General features: G+C 37.1%; 2 protein-coding genes across 8 annotated transcripts in view; both read left to right on the top strand.

The window, feature by feature from the left end:
• Positions 1–9,438, top strand: part of CGNL1 (cingulin like 1) — a 54,221-nt gene extending 44,783 nt beyond the window's left edge. For 2 of the 5 annotated variants that reach the window (XM_021406834.1, XM_021406835.1), the window contains exons 15-19: positions 4,900–4,983; positions 5,817–5,941; positions 6,408–6,516; positions 7,349–7,512; positions 8,088–9,438. In XM_021406834.1, the coding sequence (XP_021262509.1) occupies positions 4,900–4,983; positions 5,817–5,941; positions 6,408–6,516; positions 7,349–7,512; positions 8,088–8,229 (624 nt within the window). In that variant the 3' untranslated portion in view covers positions 8,230–9,438. Of the gene's footprint in view, positions 1–4,899; positions 4,984–5,816; positions 5,942–6,407; positions 6,517–7,282; positions 7,513–8,087 lie in introns of those variants that run through there. The other 3 variants (XM_021406836.1, XM_021406837.1, XM_021406838.1) reach the window with 3 other exon arrangements.
• The window catches only part of LOC110403539 (myocardial zonula adherens protein-like), a 76,104-nt gene continuing 67,181 nt past the window's right edge, over positions 10,427–19,349 (top strand). For all 3 annotated transcript variants that reach the window (XM_021406854.1, XM_021406851.1, XM_021406848.1), the window contains exon 1: positions 10,427–12,994. The gene's annotated coding sequence lies outside the window, so the exon portion shown is untranslated. The remainder of the gene's footprint in view (positions 12,995–19,349) is intronic.

The following is a 19,349-nucleotide window of genomic DNA, read 5'->3' as shown; positions in this document are numbered from 1 at the left end:
AGCAAGGCACCAGTACTACTTTTTTTAGGACTCAAGTTACTGAGATTCTGTTTGATTGTGAAATAGTCTTTGGCTGTTACTTTATTGATGTTGTACAGCCTCTGAATGAGTGAGGGAGTGAAACAGAATGTGAAGGCCCGTCATAATCTGAGGTCATGCTATTGTTAAGGTAGGAAGCCTTTAATGCTGGAGTCCATGCCTGTGTTATGAGCCTGGATTAAAAACAAACTTACTAGTAGCTGCACGAGTACTATAGTAACTTAATTTGCTAGCTAAATAGCAACCTAAAATACAGATGGGTGACAAAAAAAAAAGTTATATACACAACAACAAAGAAGTTTATTTTGAGGTCTGAAGTTTTTCATTTCATGCATGAGTTACAGAGGTTACTTTGTTTTGATTTTATGCCAGAATAACTAAGTAGTCAAATTACTAAAGAGTATTTCAGGGTCTGCTAAGCATTTATAATGACATGAGAAATGATAATGGATTTATTTTGGTAATATCTGTGTTTCTGTAACTTTTAATTGTTATTTTAAATGTGTTATTTTAGTATACTGATATAGACGTACAAGACTCAAATTACTAGTAAAACCAAATTGAAATTACTACTTGTATTTTACATAAAGCTGAATGTTTGAATAATCATTGGCAAGGCTAATGGTTCACATTTTGTTTACTGTGAAATGTTATTCCCTTTTTAACTTAAATACCCTTTTGAATCTGGGAATGGTTGCATGAGACATTCTCATCTTCCCTACCTCATTCTCAAGAAGTACCACAATATAGAAATTTTGACTGGCATTCTATTTTAAAAAATTCTGTGAGCTGGAGCTTCACTTAAAATTAATCTGGCCTGCATTTATCGTACCATCTTTCTGCTTTGCCATACAACTTCTGAAACTTAATACTGATACACAAGATGATTTAATAACCTAAATTTTGTAATAGGTTTTTGGAATTGCTTTATAGTTCAGTTTTGTCTGTTTTCCTCAAATCATGGAATCATAAAGTAGTTCATGTTGGAAGGGACCTTTATAGATCATCTAGTTCAGCCCTGCTACTATGCTCCATTAACTCCTATGAGAATTTTTCATCTCAGCAGTTTTCTTGGTTTTTTTGTTTGTTCGTTTTTTGCATATGTACCCCGTCTAATTACCAAAGAACCAAGGGTAAAGTGGACAGACAAAAAAAAAAAAAAACATATCCAGAGCCTGTGCTAAAACTGCTAAATCACTGTAAAGCAGAAATACCAATTACTCCTTAGCTGTGACTGGCATAGATTAGGACTGTCATTCACAGTTTCTCAGAAATCAGAATTCTATAATGTTCATTCATTACATTTGGAAAGTAATAGTGCAGAATTCAAATTAGCTCAAAGTTTGAGGAAGTCTCCAACTTCTAAGATTGTTAAAGAAGGGTGGATCAGATCTTATTAGATATTTTAAATGATGAGGTACTTGCGAGAGCATTCAGCTGCCTTTTGAGTTTAAAGGGAGCAAGGACAGAACGCGTCTTAATATTTGACGCTTTTGTCCACAATCAGGTGAATATGAAAATGCAATGCTGTTTTTTGCAAGCATATTTGAAAAACACTTGAGATAACGTCATCAGTGCTTCTGTCTCGTGGAGATGCAAACACGAGTCTGTTGACTTAAGTGTTTTTTTCCAGTAAGCATGGAAAATGGACTATGTTTTCATGGCAATTTTAAAATACATACAGAAAGATAAAATTGCATTGATGGGTCGTTCACTTCCTTCTAGCAAAGCATTCCAAATGGATAACTAGCTATCCTTCTTTTATCTGACACCAGGTGTGGAAAAGGCAAACAGATGAAAAGGTGGAAGTGAAGTTTGCTTTTCTGATGCATAGAATCAAAGGTTTTTGCTTGCTTTTAGTTTCTTTTTTGGTTAAACATCTTTTATATACTTGAGAACTCTGTTTATACACTAGGTTTATTTCGCATGTGTGTATATATATACACATGCATACATACTAAAATACATATATACATATATGCATATGTAGGCATGTATATATATGTGCATGTATCTGTACATATATATGTATACACATAGGTACATATGTACATGCGTATGCAGGCATGCGTATATATGCATTTTAGTTTTCCCTACATAGGTATTAACAAGAAACATAGGCTGTGAACCCAGTGCAAGACAGTGATACAGTGCAAAATATTATTAGAAATCAAATTATTTTCACTAATAGTGAAATCACAGCTGCTTCTAATCCTAAAGCTGGCATAAAATGCTGTTATGTCTAGTAAAGCTTTGTAGAATTGGATACTCTATTCTTTGACATTAGCATTCATCAAATCCATCTGTGATAACTGTTGCTTTAAGCTGCAGAGCAAGTTTATTCTTCTAACATAACTAGAATATATTGTATATATTGAAGGTAGAACATGAAGCACAGTACTCTAAATGGTATGTACCCAGAGCCTATCTTAACTGCTGTAAAATAATATTGCGGCAGACAATGTTTTTGTTTTTCCTTTCTACATGTCAATTATATGTTTACTAATGAAATGTACAAGGAGATAACTGAAAGCAGTTTCCATCTCCCCCTGCAAGAGCTGTGTCCTGCTTCTCACTTTTTACAAGCTTTTGTATTTTTCCTCCTAGCTTTCCGATCCTATTCAGGTATTGTACTTTTTCTCTCTCTCATTGTTTTTCTGTGAGGTTGTTTTTACAACGAGATGTCCAACAACAGTAGCAGTCATCTTGGAAATTAATAAATTTATTAATTTAAAATAAAATACTAAATACTCTAAAATAAATACTAAAATACTCTAAATACTTCTTCAATTTGAAGTCTGGGGAAGGTTGCACACATTTGTCACAGCCTTTGAGCACAGTAAGAGTGTAGCAGAACTTTTGAGTTGTCCATCAAACAAGTTCCTACATATAACAAAACCCTTCCTTCAGTTAAGAGTTGCGTTTTTAATTAGTCATCTAATTTACTATAAATTATGTTTCATTTTTTCTGGGTCTGCTTTCATGGCTAAAGTAGTTTCAGTTGAATAAATTTCTATGAAATCCCTGACATCAGAATTTTTTTTCCTTTTATGTGTATGGGGATATATATATAGATATACCTATGCGTGGAAAAATCAGTAATATATGTGTATATGGAAAAAAGGTCTAATGCGAGAGATTGTGTAGAAGTGTGTGTGTGTGTATGCATATACAAAAAATAAGAACCGCTAATGTAAAAAACAGCTGCACATACTCATTAAATCTTTCAGAATGTGTTTGTGCTCAGTCTCACTCCCAGAAGTGAAAAGCTGGACTGTACTGACACAACTCGTAACAGTTGAGGCTCTTTCTGAAATCCTTCTTTAAACTGTAAGGGCTTATGTCATCTGAAAGTTACTTGAGCCAGTAGTTGCCACTTTAAAGATGTTTCCATACAGCACGGGATTGTAAAGATTTAAGTAATCTCTCATTAAATAACTTTGGTGATTTTTAATTAGTGTATTTAAAGAAAAAGAGAAGTAAATGTTTCAAAGCTTCTGTTCCACAAGGAAAGCTTTAAGGAAATTAACCAGCTGTTAGCAGAGCACAGCCATGTGCTAACATTTGTAGTCCAATAACTGGTATGACCTTAGTTTTCAGGAATGCCTCCTACTGTTCTGAAAAGATTCTGTGACACAATGTATGCAACTGCATGCATTGCAATCATTGTTCATATTCATGCATTGGTTTCAAAGCTATAGAAACAGTGTAAATTACATTTTTTTAAACGTGTGAATAACTGAAAATACAGCTTTTAGCTTACAATGTGATTTAAAAAAAGGGGCTTACGGTAATATTTTGTGTACTCTGTTTGTTTAACCTTCACATTTTCAGTGTTGCTTTGCATTTTTTTTTTGGTGCAGGAATTCCAGATAGCTTTGAAAGATGTCTGGTGGAATAAATCTGAAACTTAGAGCTGTATAACTGATGGTGTGTTTTTGCACGTTAATATGTAACTGTTGTAAAGCAGGATAGAAAGCTATGGCCACTGAAATTTTTTAGTCTTTTTGCAGGTGTAGTAATTGGCACTGAGCAGTGCATTTCCCAGGTGATACTTACCATAGCAAGCACTGTGCAGGGATTAGCACAAATGCTTTGGTAACATTGACTGAGCCTGCAAAGAAATTTGTAAAGATTTGAAGGCAGTCTCAGTGTGAATGAGAGGGAAGAAATGTATTTCAGCATTGCAGGCTTTTTGCTTTAGCCTGGAAGCTTCAATAACAGCTGTCAGGCAGTTCAGAGTTTCTCTCTGATCTTCAGAATATTTTTTTTCAGTCAAGCAGTAAGATAAAGCAAACAAATGTTGTATTCTTACGTTGACTCTATATGGAACAGTTAGTTTTTCAGCATTTTACATATAGTATTTTCACAAGCGTAGAAAACTGTAACAGTCTGTAGAGTTCCTCTGCAGATGCCGTTTTTATGTGCTTAGTAAGGTCAGACTCTAAAGTAGACTATTCAGCAGCTTAAAGGTAAGGTGCTATTTCAGCATGTCAGACTTAGCTATGAGGAAAACGACTACAGAAGGTGTTTGAAGACTGATGTGACATTCTGGAATTCAGCTATCTACCATATGACATATCTCTAATGCGACATTTTAGAGTTCATTGCCCTGCTACAGGATATATATATGTATATATTTCAGCGGAGAAAATTTTGTCCAAGATTGTTATTGTAAACTTCATCTGAAATTGTGCGTGTGTCTTGAGTTCTAAGAAAGAACAATCTTTTTTTCTCGTTTTGTAGATATATGTACATGTGCATAAATACAGTACTTATATATACGCATATATACAAAAAATATCATACAGACATATATAAATCAAATCTTTAATTAAAATTCCTGTCTTTCTTCAATAGATTGAACAAATGAGAACAGAGCTACTGCAGGAAAGAGCTACAAAGCAAGATTTGGAATGTGACAAGATTTCTTTGGAAAGACAGGTAATTGCAGCTACCATACCAACATATTAATAATAGGCTAGGTGGCAGTTTTCATTAGGAAATTCTAATAAGTCTTTAAGGAATTCAGTATTCAGTAGCTAGCTCTATCCCACCAGAATTCGCTGCTGGAAGTCTGTGCTACTAAGTACAGATTATAAACTATGAGCAACTTAATATTGGTACTCAAAAGAAAACATTATAGTATTATAATGTACTGTAAGTATAATATTATTATCATGTAAATCCTTTGACCACTTCTGGCGGAGCTGTCCTTCGGACTCTTGACGGTACTAAAGGAACACTGTTGACCTTGATCATTTTTTTAAGCAATTACAACTTTGAGTACTTTTTCTTTAAGAGCAAACAAGTGAAAAAGTAACGTGTCTTAAAGAAAAGATACAGATTTGACAGAAAACTTTTACTCTGTCTAGGAGGGAATACAGTTCATATGTCTTAATGGCTGTGATAGGAAGTATATTAAAATTACTTTCTAGCTTTTAGCAACATGTTTATTTTGCAGCTCGGCAGTCTTTGGAAGCAAGATCCTCATACCCCCCAGCTGAAATAGAGAGGAAAGATATCTTAGTAAATGATAGTCTTACAGACAGTCTCAAGAACAGAAAACAGATTGTAATGGGAATTTAGAGAACATGTTTATACCAGACACCAAATTTGGTGGTTTTAATTCTGTGAACTTAATCCCATTTTGATTACCTGTGTGAGAAGAAAGAATGCCACCTGGTGGTATATCTCATGTATCCAACTTATTTTGTTATAGGGTTGTATTTGTTAATATGAGCATATATGTAGTAATTATGTGTGTCCAAATATAGAACAAGGACTTAAGAAGCCGAATCCTTCACTTGGAAGGTTCTTACCGATCCAGTAAAGAAGGACTTGTTGCTCAAATGGAAGCAAGGATCACAGAGCTAGAAGAACGACTTGAAAATGAAGAGAGGTAAAGCTAGTTATGTTAAGATCAAAACATATATGCTTATATATGTTCTCTTGCTTATATCAAATATCTAATATGACAACTTGGTTTTTGATTTTTTTTTCACAAGTACTGATTAAAGTGCTTGCTGTTTCATGCAAGTGTTGCAAGCTTAATTTTGAACAAAATCATATAGGAAATTGCCTTATATGTTTAAAACTGAGCATAGTGCTAATGTAGTTACATTCCTCATTATTTTAGCAATGTCTAATATCAGTAACAGGCTTAGAAATACTAGCTGTAGTTGAACATTGCAGTTTTCATGTCCACTTCATAGTTCAAGTGTGAAGGAATTTTTATATAAATATTGTATGGAATCAATAAATCAAAGCAGTATTTATTTAACCTTAAAATATTGCTAAGGTATTAGCAGGATTTGAAGTACTGTAGTTCCTTTTCTTACAGGCTTGTCCTATGTTTGTTTTTCCAGGGATAGGGCTAATTTCCAACTAAGTAACCGCAGACTTGAGAGAAAAGTGAAGGAGTTAATGTTGCAAGTAGATGATGAACATCTCTCACTGACTGACCAGAAGGATCAGGTAGAGGGAAAGACTAATGTATTAGCAGTATTAATATCAGATATTTACATAAATCATCACATACACTAAACATTTCAAAGGAATGTAAGTAGGTACTGATCACTCAGTTCTTCATGAAGTCCCATTTAATGAGATTTGCAGTTCCCATTGTCATCATGTTCTTTTGTCTGATAGTAAATTATTATTAATTTTTAAATTTATGAAAATGAAGCACTTTTACCAGCAATGCTGTGATTATGAAATAAAACAAAGAGCAGTCAGTATATGATCTGTATGTGATATAGTACACCAAAAATAGTATATTCCATATTGTAACCATACAATTTTATTTGAAGAAAGAAGCTACTTATTATTAAGGCAAGTGTTAAGCATATGTTGATATTCTAATAGCAATGTGTTCTGCCATTTATGTGGTCTTTGTTGATTCCTTGCTTAAAACATGTTTTATTTCAGTACGTGAGTCAATTAGTTAATATTCTGCCTAAAGAGTGAACAGTGAGTTTTAAAATTCAGATATCTATCATGGGAACAAATTCTCGTGGGTTCAAAAAAATACATATTTTCGTAGTATCTGTCAGGTAAAGTTGCTTAGCCATCATGCTATCTTACTCTATCAAAACTACGTTTGTTGTTGGTTTTTTATCCTTAAAAAATTATATTCCATCTCTTTTCTCAAAGTCTAATGCTGGCTTTTGAATATTTGTGAAGCATAATATGACAGTGTCATTACACTGGCAAAGTTGTGTCTTTATTCTCCCTCTCATAGATGCTGGAAGAATAAAATTCCTTTATTAAAATAGTCTTCTAATCAGCTGACATGTAAATATTTCAGTTGAGTTTGCGTTTGAAAGCAATGAAGCGTCAAGTTGAAGAAGCTGAGGAAGAAATAGACAGACTGGAAAGTGCTAAAAAGAAACTGCAGAGAGACCTAGAAGAGCAACTAGACATGAATGAACAATTGCAAGGACAGCTTAATGCTGCAAAAAAGGAATTAAGGTAGGATAACCTGTCAGACCTTATTATGTGTCACTTGCCACTCACAGTATTGATTTCTTCTCCTTTAGTCCCTCAGCTGGAGGCTTCCTGTAATAAACTTGAGGTTTTGTCATAAGCAGACAGAGTTTAAGAGGCAGAGCTGTGAAACTCTTCATCGTTTCCTTTCTCTGTAGATTCTCTTCATCTTCTTTCAGAGTGCTCTAGGTGCCCAAGCCTTTTTCCTGTCTAGTGAATTATCTCTGAAGTGTAGAGGATGAAAAATGGAAAGGAGTAGTAGTACTTGGCACTCATGTCATTTGTAGTGATGAAATTTTCTAGCTAATGACTGAGAGAAACAGCTATCCTGTGTTTAGTTTTCCTCCAACATCACTGGATATTTCAGAGTCAAAGCCTTCATTCTTTTGCATGTTTCTTTTACATAAGCTGTAGTCTATGATAAACTTATGCTATAAGAGCAGGGATATCTCTGACATTCTTAAAAAATGCAAACACTATATGTGTTACAAGCTTTGCAAAAGTATTCTGTACGTTAATGTGCAGTTTTAATCATACAAGCGTGTGTATTTTTGTTTCAGTAGACGAAAGAAGTCACCAAGTAAAGTGCTGACTGATTTTGATGATGATGACGACGATGATGAGTTCAGCACGGATGGTGATAGTCTCTGTGAAGCACCTTCAGGAAATAACCTTTCAAAAGATGACAACACAGTGATATAAAATAAGTATTGACTCTGTGTTTCCATGAAAGTACTGGAAAAGTAACTTAAATTATCAAAAAACTGGATATTTTAGAAGCCAAATGCCATAAAGGGATGTAAGATCTGGGAATTTGATGTTTCCATCCATACTGTGCCTTTTTCTTATTTAGATATCTTCTGTTTGTTACAGAAAAGAGAATTGTTGTAAAACAGCTGTAAAACATGGTTATTTGTAACTGCTACTGAAAACACAGGGATAATGTTTTGCATTGGAATTGTGATTTTGCTAAAATTCTGTTAAAGAGCTATTTGAAAGTAGTTCAAAATCAGTTTGTAGTTATTAAAAGCTTTTCACTAACATTAAGGAAGCCACAGACAATTATTTAACAATTGTAAGTACAGAAGAATGATATATAGATTGTAAATATTTTAAATCTGATCTTTTATTGACTACTTTAGTACTATTTTGTAAAGTTTTAAATATTATATAAATCAATTTCATATAGAATATCTAAATTTATACTGAATTAAATATTTGGGTTTTAACTAAACTAAACTAAAATACATTTTTTGCATTCATTACAGAGCAGATTCATACTTCCTGAGCCAGAAAGTACATTCGGATTTTAAAAACAGTTCAAGTTTTATTGTATGTTGTTTAAGACGAAATGTAAATCCTGCCTGTTGACTTTAAAGGGGCCATCATATCTGCATGATGAGTGAAGCTTACCCACAGCTTTCTTGCAAACTTTGAATGGGAAGCTTTATCTTTGTAGGAGGTAAGGATGATATTGAAATCAGAGATTACTTAGCATCTTTATTTCCTGAAGTGGACTCCATACAGCCAGGGGCACAGCACTGTAGGCCTGCTCGTTTGAGGACACTGGGACAGGCTTTTCTTAAAGTCTCTAAGGAGTCCCACTTGTTCAAGAAAAATTAATTATGGCTTATGGATTAAGTACGTTCTTAAATCCGTACATTATTTGATCCCAGAAGGTTACGTGCCTGGCAGGACATGGCGCCCTTGAAACAAAAGCATGCAATCTAATTATTCTAACCTGTTCTTGAGCATCTATTTGGGATATGTTGTGATGTATGGTCATATATGCATATATTTGTTACTATTTCAGATTATAGAAGTATCTGTGTCCTGAGAAATTCATCTGTTAAACTTTGTGGGAAATTTAAAAAAAAAAAAAAAAAAGGCATTGCAAATTCTATTTTAAAAGCATTTTCCATTTTATTGTTAAAAATATTTTTGTTTAGATTACACAGACCAGTTTATCACTTTTTCAAATCTAGAATTTTAAGGAAAGGCGCTACTACATGATTTTGTTAATAAGCCACAGCTAACTCCTCTCTGATTATTAGTATTTGTCCCCATTACATGTAGCTGAGTACATCTTCACTGAATGGACCAAATACTAAGTTACTGTAAAAATCCTCTTAATCTGGAGTTGCTGGGAGCTTCCATTACTCACATGATGCCAGAGGCTGATAGGCCTGGTTAAGGCAGAAGTGCCGACAATGGAGTATCCATTTTCATATGATTATATGAAATGAGACTCCTGCCTTGCAGATCACAAATGTATTCATACGTAGCACATCATAATACATTATAATACATGGCACTCTGTTGCCATATAATCCCCTTCAACATGATTTTGATGGTTTGAGATACATGGGAAATAGTATGAAATGCATAGTTTTAATATTCTGTGCCTGAATCTTGTACATCTTTTCAGATAGTTTTGGGTTTACATCATATAATTTTTCTGCAGTACCATTTTTACTGTTGTGTCAACACAGAAACAGCCCATACTCTAGAAAGATCTGCACTATGCTGTACTGACAATCATCTTACCTGCTGTGACTTATTTTTTGTTTCAGTTGCATGTTTGTATAGGCTTAATTTGAAACAACTGATTCCAATTTTCTGTTCTGTTCCCGCACTCTGTCATGATGTTTATGAATAACTATTATTTCAAACCACTGGGAGAAAATCACTTAATATCGCAGCTACCTCCAGTTACACTAAAGTGTAAATGTTAAAAATAAAACTTAAGTCCTACAGTTCTGCTTTGTATGGTGCATTTAGATTGATATGAGAATTGAACTTCATATGGAATATGCATATGTTTAAAATAGAACCAGAAAATAATTATCTGGGAAATAATCATGCTGTAGAAGAGTTTCTATATTTTCTTCTCTTTGGAGAGCTACTTTCTTTGTAACTTGGTAGGCAGTTGAAATATCTAGAAGACTTCTTTTCCTCTTTGAACTTAGAGTAAATCGGGAGAGTGATGCATTGTTGAGGACTGTGAGATCCTGCCTGTTAGGCCTTGCCCCTCCCTGCCATGTCATCATCAAAAGAACTATCCTTTGGGGTTGGTTTTTCTTATTCAGACTTGGAAATGGCATTTTCTCTTATGAAATCTCAAATAATATGACTAGATACTGAAAAGGGCATTTCAACTCATTCACAAAACAGTCTGTCATTATTACACTCTCAGAATCGGATCACACTGGTAATTTTGGCAAGTTTATTTACATTTCTTTTTCAAGAAAGTCACTGTATTATGTATTATGTTTTGGAAGATATGCTTCGACACCTCTGTTTTTAAAGTAACTCTTTTTTACTTGTCAGATTATTAGTAAAATGCAACTACTGTCATCCATTCACTGACATACATTTTGTGAATGATAAGCATTCTAGCAATGATGATAGGGTCGAGATCTTGTTTGCTACAAAAAGCACTGATAATAGTTTAAGGAAGTCTTAGTTTAAGGAAGTTCAGCTCATCCCTTGGCAGTTTTTGATCAAAACTCAAATCAGAGTTAAGTTTAGAAAACTTTGACTGACATTTGCATGTAATGTTTAAATGTACCTCTGAATTTTGCGGGAAGCTAGGCTCTTGAAGTGTAAAAGCAGGCAATAGGAGAATATGCGAAGAAGTGTGGATTAGAAACCATCGGTCCCTCAAAGTTTGTACAAATATCAGAGTTTTTGGTGTATTACAAAAACGTCTGTAAAGACCTTCCATTTTCTTTGATACCATAAGAATTTATAAACAAACAGACCTAAGCCCGATCACTTTTTATACAAGGCCTTACGTGATTCTTCTGGTTGGTACAGTGGATTCTTCTCTTTGGGTATAAGTATCTTTGATGAACATTGTGTCCCTGTGGAATTGATGTCCTTTAGTACACGACTGACATTTTGACCATTTGTGTGTGGTGACAGAAAACTTGTGAAAAATATTTCCTCCCACTGAAATTCTGCTCTGCCTAAATATTTGTGTTGCACTCTGGCCGAGCCTCTTGCCTTTCTAGGCCTACTTTTGTAGACAGGAGAAAACAAGTTAACTTGTACAAGAGTGTTTTGATGTCTTAAATCAATAACATTTAACAAATGCTCCAGGATTTTTCAATGGCAATTACTATAGCATGTGAAATGTAAATGTAAAACCAAACAAGTGAAAAAAATCCTTCTGTCCTTCACAAACTCTTCACTCACTTCTCCAAATAATAAATGAAGAGTATTCTCCATGTGTGACCAATTTTAATGCCTTTGACTTTGGAAGGCATCTGTTTTCATAAAACCATTAAGGTTTGTCAGAGATCCTCTCTTTACTTGCAAAGAGAAAGGAAAAGGGAAAGTCGTCATCGTCTTGCTGTCCCCTGTACCTGCTTTCCTGTGTCTTACTTGGTATAAGGAGAACACTATGCTATACAAACACTTTCTTACATCAGCATTGTTGGTTACTTTTTATTGTTCAGTCATCAGGCAGATTTTTGTCGCCTTCGGTGTAGCTTCCTGGTGATGAGACTATTACTTGTTGATTAACCTGCCAATTTCTCTGATTTATACTTGTCCATTTCAACTTCCTTTTGCCTAGTTAATGAGTTAAATAATCTGTTATTTATAACTGATTTTCTAAACTATTTCATGTGCACTCTTCATTTTTACTGCCCAGCTGTATACTTTGCTGAGTGAGCTACAGTGTGCAATAGTTCCAGCCTTTTGGGCTTTTCTGCATTACACAGCATATTTCAGAAATTAAATGTTGATGCTTATTGGAGCTTCCGATTCTGTGAGTGAAGCTACATGTTTCAGCTGCTTAATTTCTACCAACTGGAGTTATCAAGTAACACTGCAAAACATTCAAAAGTATTGCTGAAAGAGCAACATTCCATACAAATTGTCAGGGTTTATAACACATTTAATTTGTTCTTGTTTGCATAAGGGGCTGATTAGGTCATATTCTTAACCTACTGGCCCCACTGTGTTATACTGGGGAAAATCTGATTATTTCAACTTATTCCTGTGAACTGGGTTATTAAGAAGATGCTATAGAAATAAATAGACATGTTTTTAATAGCATATATTTTTTTCTTAACATTTTAAGAAAGGAAGCACTTATGAGAATAGAGGGAGGAAAGTTCTACAGAAAAGGTCAAGGGTAGTAGTGAATTGGTTTTACCTACCTCCATGGTAGTGTGACTACTCTTTTCAAGTTAGTAACAGTGAACCTCCTGTCAGGTCAGCAGAGACTGTATGCTTTGTGTAAGAGGGAACATCCAATCTTTTCTCCACTTATAACAACAATTTGCTGTTTCATTCAGATTCTGAAGGTTCATGCCATTAGCAGAAAAACAGGCAAGAAAAAAGATTGACTTAAATTCTGAGCACAGGTGGATGATGAAAGTTTAAGTTCTCCAAGTTGCCAGAAGGAAACAGTAAGAACACTTCTGTGTGAGCCTAGAGAAGGGACTCATTACAGGTAACTTGAGTTTTTTCTGTGCTTTCTATGTATTACTGTTTCTTCAGCAGAATTAAGCTTTTTGAGCAATGATTTATACATTTGAAAACTATGTTCACTAGTGTGAAGAAGTCACTTTGTGTTTACATGCATTCTGGCTAGGATGGAACCTACCAACAGCATAATGTGAAGTAAGGGAGAAAGTATAGACAGTAAGAAAGGCCAAAGCAGGATCCAGTTCTGGTCCGCTGGATTTTGACCATTCATCCATCCCTCTTATAGCCCAGTACTGAAAGTCACTTAAGCCATCTTAATTACACAGATACCTAAATGCATACTGCTGTGCAGTGTGGGTAGTTCTGCGTTGCAGAAAAACCTTCAGCTCCTTCAAATGTTGAAATACCCAGGTGCCCACCAGTATTACCTAGTTTGCATGGCTCTCTTCGTATCTTATCCATTTTACAGGAAGAAATTGTGTAATTCTGTGCTTTCTCTTGACTTTGGCATTTGGTTGAAGATGTGATTACTGCTGTGTTTTTCTGGGCAAGGTAAAGAAGATGTTGCTGCCGTCTGATGTGAAAAGAGAGAGGAGACTGTTTGGGACTCAGCCCTGCAAAACTGTCTATGTCAGAAATGAATATTACTTTTTTCTAAAAAGCAGTTTCACTGCTTATGAGAGCTGAGCTGTTGACTGAAAGGTCACTTTTCTAGAGTTAGCTATTCTCAGCCTTTTTTTTTATGGGGGGTAAGGACTGAGACCTGGAGCTTGGCTTTACTGAAGCCACTAGCATGTGATTCTTATACTTTAGGTAAGGTCAAGATTGGTGTACTTTCACTTTTGTTCTTTAGATCTTCTGGTTAAAATAAAATAGTATTTAAGGAAGAAGGTGTCACTGGGTGTATATATTCATGACTGAGGCATGCAAGAGCAAAAGCATATGGTGCACACTGAAGGCAGAGAGCTTGGTGTACATCTCTGCAAGTACTTTATCAGTTGATCAGGTGCCTGCTTGGAATACAATCCCATCTACTTAAAATGGATATAAGAAATTAAGTGGCTGTTGTCACGCTGGTTGCTTTAAGTCCTTCCCAGTGAAGAGCACCTTCACCCGAGTTCTGGCATTTTCTTGGATATCGTGTGTGTAAAAGAGTTTTTTGATCGAAAGACCCAACAGTTATCTTAATTTGTCTTTTAAACATTTATCAAAAGGAAAGGAAACTGAACCATCTAGAAAAGGCAGGGTGTCCAGCAGTTGGAAGTGAAGCACTGGGAGCCAGAAGGATTCTGATTTCTAATCCTTTAGAGCTGCTGTTTCCCTGTTTGACCTCACGTCTCTGTCAACATGCCTAGAAAATGAAGCACAACACTAGACTTCACTGAGAACTTCCTAGTGTGTCAGGGTTGAAGCTTTCCAGAGAAAAATGTTAGGAAATAAAGCCGAGAGTCTTCTTTTTCAGTGAAACTGATTTTTCAGTGTATCTGCTTGCTGTGCTGTGTTTTGCCCTTTGCTCTGCAGACTCCTATACTGGAATGTTTTGCAGGCGTGGTGGAGCTGTCTTACCTGCCACGCATCTGAGACTGAAGGTCTTCTTGTGCTGGCTGTGCAAGAACCAGCAGGCTCTATGCAGTGCCTTTGCTGCAGAGGTACAGCCATTAAGTCTTGACTTCCTTGCTTTAGGGGCAGTTCAAAGTTTGTTTTTCTTCAAACAATAATAAAATGGTTTACAGTGTTACAGGCAAAATGGTTATGAAAAGTGGGAAGGAAAAAAATAAATCTGATAAGACTACGTAAAAAATGTAACATCAGCCAACAAAGCAAGGAAACTTCCTGAATCAAACTATATTTACTTCAAATACAGCTCGTTGTGCCTTGTCATTTCAGTACACATTGTGTGCGGTATCCAGCTATTTTAAAGATAAGATCAGATTCACCATTCAGATCAAACTCTCTCTCCCAACCATGAACTTGTTAAGCAGTGCTGAGAGTCACAATGGAAGACCACAGTCTGTGCAGTGCTGTGATAGTGCATGAGGATAAATATTTGTTAGGATGTACAAGGGCTTTCTGAGCCTCCTATAAAACTCAAGAGGATTCAACCCTTTGGTTTGCGTGGCATCCTTTGGCTAGGAAACCTTTTTGGATGGACAGAATTTAATAAGCATGGTGGGATAATCAGGGAAGAGAAGAGAATGAGTAAGAAATAGGGCCACCACAAACCCTACTGTATGAGAGGAAAGGAGCCTATGTAGGTAAGTGAATAATCAGTCTTTTGTATACATGCACCATATTGGTACTTTTGACCTGTATTGGTGATGGTGGAATGAAAGCTGTAGTATGCTTAAGCAACTTTCCCCTTCAGCCCTTCGATTTGTTATTAGCTCCTCTAGTGAGAAAATGAGCTATAATGGGTGGCGTTGGGAAACTCCTCCTCACTCTGATAGGAGTCCTTCATAACCTCTCTGCAGGAGAAGGGCAGTTAAGTTTGTACATACATAACAAACCAACCCAATATGCTAACAACTAGCTATTTGTTTTTAAAATGAGACAGTTCCCATTTAAAGATGTTTACATCAACAGATGTATGTCTGCAATAGGTTCTATGTAGGCATTGTTTCAGAGATAAAACCAGCTTTTTGTCAGACCTGCCCTGTGTCACCTACCCTGAAGCAGACCCCCAGCACCATCCCTAACTGGGCCAGCTACTTCCTGCACACTGCCATTCCCATGCCTTGCAGTTTTTTAATGGAGCACAGGAGAACAACACTCCTGAAGCAGTGTGAGATAGATCATTCAGGATATTTGCAAGATACAAACCAACAGTTGCAGAAAACTAAGACCCTTGCATACTGTAGCACTGTGTACCAGCCTCCTGGTTCCATTCAAGTACATGAATGATTCCGGTGTAAATGCATGCGCAGGGTGCTTAACTTCTAAGTGCAGTGCTCTTGCAGTACTCTGGCAATAGCCATGTACTGGTGAATGTCTTGAGTCTATGAGTTTGTGTTGTGCTTTGATGTGCTTTCTAACAAGATACATGCTTGTGAGGGCTTCTCTTGCAGTTCCCAGCTGTGGTTCTTCCTTCATCAGTGACGAGTGCAGACACTATTGGAAAATTCACCGTGTGGCAGTAGATGCACCAAGGCAACCTGCTGGCTTGCCTGGGCTGTACTGAGTGAAGAAGAATTCTTAGGCCTCATGTATGTAAGTTGCTCCAAAAGTAATGCCTCCTATTTATTTCCATGGAAACAACAACAGATACAAAGAGCACAATAACACTATTTGATAGAACAAATTCTCAGCTACAAAACACTATTTTTCCACATGGTCACCTCCACTAACTATGCATTTTTTTTGCCATCGATGAACAGGAGCCTGCATGCCACGCTCATAAATATCTGTGCCAGTGAAGGTTTACCCACTGTTGTCACCACTGCAGAAATATACCACCCACCACCTCACTGTGCTCACACCCACTGATTAGGCTTCATAAACATTAAACAAACATTGATGAATGTCAATGGGTGCATTTTTTTTCCACGTGGAGGAATTCAATTATACCTTTGCTTCATATATGCACATCCATGTCAGACACCGTTTTGTCAGACTATCCCTCTGCTGCCGTCTGTCACATGACAACAAAATGTAATGGAACATTGGTGAGAAGGTTCAACCTCTACTGCCATACCACCAACATCCACCTCTGACATTGTGGGCCAACATAATAAAATAGGAGGCATTATTTTCAGAGCAGTCCTCAAGAAATATGTAGTTAATGTATATTATTGTATATATTGTGCAAATAGCATGTCAGTCTGGTTTGATGGCAGTGGTTGCAATTCTTAGTGAATTCTCAAGGTGTTTGTCAGAGATTTTTGATGAAATTTGACTCTTCCTACAGTTAGTCCTTCAAAATAGTTCATAAATGTACATACTGCCAAAAAACAATTACATGAGTAAGGCATGACTGTGAAGGGAGGGACATTTCTCTCTGGTAAGAGAGGTCTTACAGAAATCAGGTAAAAAGATGTGATCAAATTTTTGATTGCAACTCTGTACATTCCATTTGAAAATTCAAGTAGTGTGTTTATGTTAACTGAAAATGGAGTTGCAAATAAACCAAAAAATTGATGATTTTCTCAGCAATCTTGAAACCTATTCTCAAATTCTTTTATCAAAATGAAAAGCATGGCTGCATATTTTTTCCTGTTGACAGGACTGTGTTTAGCCAGTGTAGCAAAATCCATAACTTGAGCTGGCACTGGCCCTGGTTTCAGCCCAAGTGGGCTATTAAGTGCACTGATGTTGGGCTGGCACTGAGAGGCTGGGCAGGGCCAGGCTGTAGCAGGCTGTGGTTGGACATGCCTGGCTTAGCTTGTGTCTGCAAGTGAAGTGAAGAAGCAGGAGGTGTCTGCAGTCTGACAGGCTGGTAGTACAGGCTGTGTTCTGATGCCCAGTGGGAATGACCTTAAGCACCCATCATTCATTGTATTTGAGGAAAATAATGAGCTTTCTGTACCGGTGGAACTACCACTTACAAAGCCTTTTGATACAATATGCTTGTGTTCATCTGGAGGAGTGTTACTGCAAAGCTTTACAGTGCTTCTGCCAGGATGGCATGTGCTTATGACAGAAGCCTCAGGAGCCTGTGTATGAACTGCAGCATCTGTAGGTGTCAAGGTACCATCAAATGAATGACATTAGCAGCTGTATCTAAAGGATAGTGCAGGTGGCAGGAGGGAAGTGAGCGCCAGTGAGGCAAGGAGTCTGCTTAGATTTGTTCTGTACAGTGTCAAGCCTACTAAACAGTATGAATAACTCCTGGATAGAGTAGCGTCAATGGTTTATGGGTGTTTGGCCTGGTTCCGTGACGAAGGGGACGGGGGATCCACGGGCCCACGCCCCGGGAAAAGGGAAAAGGGGAAAAGGGTAAGGAGATGGCCCTGAGAGCAAAGAACAGTGGCAACAATCTGAGGAGAAACAAACTAATTTACTAAGTAAGATATTGGAATGCAAAACAACACACTGTAATACAATATAATTACAATTTAAGCTGATAAATCCAATACAGAGAGAGAGAATGTCCCAAAATCAAGGTAGGCCTTACTCTACTACCGACGATAAGACGGCTGGAGAGCGAGGTGCTGCCAAGACGAGAGACGGCCAAAAAAAAGAACGAGGTCTCGTGATCTGCAAGTTTTTATACTGCGAGCTTTTATCTTTTCCTTCTGGCTGGAAAATGGTAACAGAGGAGCAAAGTACCGTGGGGAATGTAGTAGTCCTTCTCTTCTGAGAACCAGGTACATTCACTACATGACGTTATGATGTGGAATACCAATAACCAAGAATCACAAAACCATGACAAGTAGGTTTCTACATTGAACAGTTAAATAGACTTCTATTTCCAAAACCTGCCAAGCTTAGAATATCTGATTGATTCCACTTGTATAAATCTTGTAATTTTAGCTTCTCAAGATTGTAAGGATATCGGCCAACTGTGGGACCTATGGGTGATATGTACTCCACAAACTGCAGTTGCACTTTCCCAAGGCATACAGGCAGTGACGTGCTGCTGATACAGCTGGTGCTTGGCTGTTGCTGCTACAGAGCAGCGGTCAGGCCCTTTGAGAACACTGCAGCAGTGCAGGGAGTGATAAAAGAGCATCATGTTTGGCAGCGTGTCTCATCAGTGCAATTCATCTCATTATGTTTATAACTTACAAATTTAGAAATAATTTGGAGGGAAAAAGGGAGATTGGTACCTATTAACTTTGCTGCTCCTTCCACTGAAACTGTGCTGAGCAAAAATAGACACTTCTGGCTCTTGAGAGAAATGAAACAGTACACCACAAAATGGCGAAAGCTTTGATGCAAGTTTTCTAGGGAGAGAGGGACTTTTATTTCCACGGAAACTTTTGAAAGTCTTAGACGTGGGAACCGCAGTTAAGATTGCAAGGTACAGCAGACAAGTGTTTGTCATCCCCTAGGTAAAGCAAAGGAGCCATAAACCTCAGAGGACAGGAAGCCGGGGACCGGGGCGAGTGCGGCAGCGTGCCCCGCAGGTGGCAGCAGAGAGCAGGCGGCAACACCGTGCGGGCTGTGCCCTGCCTACGGCCCTGGGGTCCTGCAAGTGCTGGTCTAAATCCCGGTTTGCAGGTGTATTTTAATACATCGTGAATTGCGCTTAGTGACATAATGCCTTCTGTACCTACATGTGACTGTACCTATCTGTGACTGTAGGTATGTGCCACAATGCAAGGTTTTGTTGCAAAGAATCTCTCAGTTGGGTCTGTGAAGCTGGTGACTGCTGCCTGTGGCAGTCATAAATTGCCCTGTGGCAGGCACAGCTGCCGTATTTTGTTGCTGGCATCGTTCGG

This window comes from Numida meleagris, chromosome 9 (assembly GCF_002078875.1).
Source record: "Numida meleagris isolate 19003 breed g44 Domestic line chromosome 9, NumMel1.0, whole genome shotgun sequence".
Classification (NCBI taxonomy): domain Eukaryota; kingdom Metazoa; phylum Chordata; class Aves; order Galliformes; family Numididae; genus Numida; species Numida meleagris.
Note: the sequence above shows the minus strand (reverse complement) of the source record. Positions and strands in the feature narration are given on the sequence as shown.